Source organism: Nicotiana tabacum, chromosome 11 (assembly GCF_000715075.1).
Source record: "Nicotiana tabacum cultivar K326 chromosome 11, ASM71507v2, whole genome shotgun sequence".
Lineage (NCBI taxonomy): Eukaryota > Viridiplantae > Streptophyta > Magnoliopsida > Solanales > Solanaceae > Nicotiana > Nicotiana tabacum.
In genome coordinates, this window is record NC_134090.1 from 125,951,709 (window position 1) to 125,956,744 (window position 5,036).

At 37.6% G+C, this 5,036-nt stretch overlaps 1 protein-coding gene and 1 non-coding gene across 2 annotated transcripts; both read left to right on the forward strand.

Annotated features, from left to right (window-relative positions):
* Positions 1-219: 219 nt before the first annotated feature.
* LOC142166001 (uncharacterized) lies at positions 220-819 on the forward strand. The gene has a single exon (XM_075224401.1). The coding sequence runs from the start codon at positions 220-222 to the stop codon at positions 817-819; it is 600 nt and encodes a 199-aa protein (XP_075080502.1).
* Positions 820-4,373: 3,554 nt separating this feature from the next.
* Positions 4,374-4,516, forward strand: LOC142166714 (small nucleolar RNA snoR137). The gene has a single exon (XR_012697112.1). It is a non-coding gene; the product is annotated as a small nucleolar RNA snoR137 (small nucleolar RNA).
* Positions 4,517-5,036: the final 520 nt, after the last annotated feature.

The following is a 5,036-nucleotide window of genomic DNA, read 5'->3' on the forward strand; positions in this document are numbered from 1 at the left end:
AGGATCCGGGATCGACATCATTTTCAAACCACCTACGGGTAGTGTCATTAGGCAGTCTATCAAGACTTCTAAATTGACTAACAATGAGGCCGAGTATGAGGCCATGATTGCAGTCTCGAACTAGCCAAGGGCCTTGGGGCAGAGGTCATCAAGGCAAAGTGTGACTCCTTTTTGGTGGTAAATCAAGTAAACGGGAGCTTCGAGGTTCGAGCCGACTGAATGCAGAGGTACTTGGACAAACTTCAAGTGACATTGCATCGCTTCAAGGAATGGACACTGGATCATGTACCTCGGGAGCAGAATAGCGAGGCCGATGCACTTGCAAACTTGGGGTCATCGGCAGAAGAAGATGATATCGTCCTGGAGACTGTTGTCCAACTATCGAAGCCGGTGGTCGAAGAAGGCCATGCAGAGATTAATTCAACAAGTTTAACGTGGGATTGGAGGAATAAGTACATCGACTACTTGAAGCATGGGAAGCTCCCCGAGGACCCAAAAGAGTCAAGAGCACTTCGAGCCAAAGCAGCTCGATTCTCACTCGATGAAAATGAAACGTTGTACAGAACCTTCGATGGACCATTGGCAGTGTGCTTGGGACTCGGGGACACCGATTATGTATTACGGGAAATCCGCGAGGGTACTTGTAGGAGCTATTTTGGTGCAGACTCTCTGGTTCGCAAGGTGATCAGAGCGGGGTATTATTGGGATAACATGGAAAAGGATATCATGGAGTTCGTTCGAAAGTGTGATAAATGCCAAAGATTTGCACCAATAATCCATCAACCCGGTGAACAACTCCATTTAGTCCTATCCCCATGACCGTTCATGAAATGAGGGATGGATATCGTCGGTCCCCTACCAATGGCACCAGGTAAAGCTAGATTTATTTTGTTTATGACTAACTACTTCTCAAAGTGGGTTGAAGCACATGCCTTCGAGAAGGTAAAAGAAAAAGAAGTCATCGACTTCATATGAGACCACATCATATGTCGGTTCGGGATACCCGCAAAAATAGCATGTGACAATGGGAAATAGTTCATTGGCAGCAAAGTAACAAAATTCCTTAAGGACCATAAAATCAAAAGGATCCTATCAGCACCTTACCACCCAAGTGCAAATGGTCGGGCCGAGACCACAAACAAAACCATCATTCAAAACTTAAAGAAAAGGTTAGATGATGCAAATGGGAAATAAAGAGAAGTGTTGCCCGAAGTGCTATGGGTATATCGAATGACGTCGAAGTCGAGCATGGGGGAGACCCCATTTTCTTTGGTATACAGATCCGAAGCATTGATCCCAGTCGAAGTCGGGGAACCTAGCGTCAGGTTTCAGTATGCCACCGAGGGCTCAAATCATGAAGCTATGAATACTTCTCTCCAACTACTCGATGAAAAACAAGAGGCCACGTTAATTTGAATGGCCGCGCAAAAACAAAGGATCGAAAGGTATTACAACAGAAGGACGAACCTTCGATATTTCATAGTCGGGGACTTAGTCCTGAGAAAAGTCACTCTTAACACTCGAGACCCAAACGAAGGGAAACTAGGTCCCAATTAGGAAGGATCGTACCGTGTCCTCGGAGTCGTAGGGAAAGGATCCTACAAACTTAGCACAATGAAAGGCGAGCAACTACCAAACAATTGAAATGTATCGTTGCTCAAGCGATATTACTGCTGAGGTATGACCTTCTCCCCTTTTCTATTTGTATTTAAAACTAACTCCTTGCAGATATTCAATTGGAGATATCGAGTCACCTTTCAGCTCAAAGGCCTTGGGTATGAAAGCATGCGTTGCACTCTTTTTCCCTTAGATCGGGTTTTATCCCAAATAGGTTTTACTGGCAAGGTTTTTAACGAGGCAACACCTATGTGCTACCTAAAGAACATTCAACAAGTATTCAAGGATTCTTTTCAATCAACCTGAATATTGGGGGGGCTCCACCCTTGGAGTTTATACTTTTGAGAAAGATCTGCTTTCTTGTAGTGCTTCTCTTCTCAAATGTGAGAAGTAAATGACTTTTTAGGGATACATACATAAGAGTAATTTTGAAAAAACAAATTGAATTTTTTCTTGATTATATAAATGGACACTTATTGTAGCCCAAAATATTTTTTTTTTGTCTATATATATATATATATATATATATATATATATATATATATATATATATATATATATATATTAATAAATTCAAATAACTAACTGAAATGAATAATGACGATTCATAACAGTCAACCTTCACTAGTTTGAAATTGAGGTTCATCGTTCCTCTTGTTGTTGTTATCATTTAAAAATGTTACATAATAACGATCAAATCTCCAGATTTAAGCATATTGTTTTAGACAACTTCTGACACAATAGGATTTTCTCCATCAACTAAGGGCATGTCTTCCAAATAAGAAAATATAATTTCAAAGTAAAACTTTTTATAATATTTAGGCGTATTGGCTTTCTCGCCACTTAAACTTGTAGGACTTTTAAAAGCCGATACATAAACTTTAAACTTCCCCATTTGAACACTCGAATTCATGATTTCCTTTACTAATAAACACATCTGACCATTCAGTCTACGCGCGTGTATTACACATACACAGACGTGTCTGTCCAGTCAGCAAATGACTAATTTGTTACACATCTTATGAGTAGGCATTTTGTACCATTAATTAGTCAAACTTCACTAAAATATTTTTGAGCTTATTTTAGAAGCTCATCTCTACGGAATAATCTTCGACTGTCTGCATTATCAGCAGCAGAATCGGTCGCTCCTCCGTGGCGCACTTCATGCAGAGCTATTCAAACTTCGAAATCGGCACAATCAGAATCTTCAAGCAGCACGATGCTGTCGGCGAGGGCACATGGCAGCGGTGACTATTTTCGGCGAGACATTCGAGGCCGGTGCCTCTATTCTTCACCCCAAGAACTACCACACTTTGAATTACACTAAACATCTAGATCTCTCTGTCCGACCTTTTGAATCTAATTCCTCATTTGGCATTTGGGATGGACATGAGTTCGTTTTCAAAACCTCACTTCCCAATCGAAGCTCCCTATATTCCAAACCCTTGTGTCCTTCGCCCATTCCATCTTATTTTTCTTTCGATATGGCTTCTCTCTGTTTCGCATGAACACCTTCATTGAGGTACTCCAACTTCACTAGCAATTGTGGAACATGCCAACATCTCTTTTTTCCCATTTCTTATGCATATACAACCCATTTTGGACTGTTGGGCGTTTGTAAGAGGGCTTTCGCGCTCCTATGCGTCGTGTTCCTCACGCATCAAGCTGATTAGGACCAACTGATGCCACATGGGCATGGTCAACGCTCAAATGTGTTTATTAGTTAAGGGAATCATGAGTTCGAGTGTTCAAATGGAAAAGTTTAAAGTTCATGTATCGGCTTTTAAAAGCTCTTCATGTTTAAGTGGCCAGAAAGCCATTACGCCTAATATTTATACAATGTCTCTTTCCTATTTTCTTTCAGTATAACAAATATGTACCAATATGAGAATTTATGAATTACTTTATGTGAAATAGAATATGAAACAAAAGTATGAATTAGAAGCATTTTGGTTTAGTAAATAAATACTATTGAAAAACATGATCATGCTATGGTAAGGAATCTTAGTAATATTTTTGACATTTCAAGTTTGTTAAAACTAAAACATGTATATGTATGTATTACTGCAATTTTTGACTTTGGTATCATATGAAAACCATTTGGATTATTAATTATCTATTCTATAATAAATTTTATTGTATATTCACTACATAACTAGTAGATGGACGAAACAATCCCTTGACAAAAATGATACCTAGCTATGAGATGTGGTATAAGTTTGGACCAATTTTGATCAACTATGTACATAGTTGAATGGGCCTGTTATAACCTGCCATTTTGATAACACATAGCCCAAGGCCCAAACTTCATAAAAACAATTAGGGTTTCATCCAAAACCTGTGCTAGCCTATTTAACCGACGCAAAGCTAGAGTTCAAATGCTGTGAAAAATGGTGAAAGTCCTCAAGCCTAAAGGTAGGTTTTCTTTTTAAAAATTTCCGGCATAGTCCATGTTTAATCGATTCCTTTTTGTTTTTTTTTATAGAATTTCTGTTAGGTACTTCAATTCATGAAAATTAATCAATTAGTGTATCAAAAACTGATTAGAAATTTGGGAAATTGCTTTCCGAGGCGTTGCGTGCATTGGTTTATTGATATTTAATGGACGTGTCAAGGGAAGCATAGATTAATATCAATGCCAACTATTTTTTTCTATTTTATGGTTAACTGATTTTCTGTCAGTTGGGCCAATTGTTGGATTGTGACATGATAAATATTTCTTTTCTTTGAATCTCCTTTTGCTTATTAAAAGAAGTGTTGCTTCTTATGGTGAACACTCTCGTAGTAATACAAAAAAAATGAGGGATGTTCAAGTTTCCGAAGCATAAATCAAATTGTCAGGATGAAACAGCGTGGTGCACTTTCAATTGCATCTTGCTACCTGTCTCCTGCTACATTGTCTTTTGCTACAAAATTTCTTTTTAACAAACTTAGTGCTCAGGTCTAAGCACAGATTATTTTTTTGGTCTCTGAGTGATATGGTACTTTAATTTAAGGAATTTAATTGGATGTCCCATATCTGGATTCTCGATGAAGGGGTTTTAAGTTATTTTTCAGTGGAATGATCTTCATTTGGTCATGTTTATCTATTTGCCAACGTGACAAATAGATGAATTTGGTAGTTGTGAGTATCAATGTATTTAATCTAAACTTACTAGTAGTCAAAGAGGTTGAATTTGGGTATACATGCATTTTGCCGGTTCGCTTTATTTTAAATTAATTCGATTCGGTTCAATCCACTTTTGAGTTAATTTGATTTGCTTTACAAGATTTTTTGGTGCATAAATAAACACATGATAACAAAATTGAATATATTTGGTCCTTTTCCAGGAAAAAATAATATTAACTAGATAAAAAAGAAAATAATTAAAAACATATTCAAGTAAAAAATTTTGATATTTAGAACAAGAAAACATAGG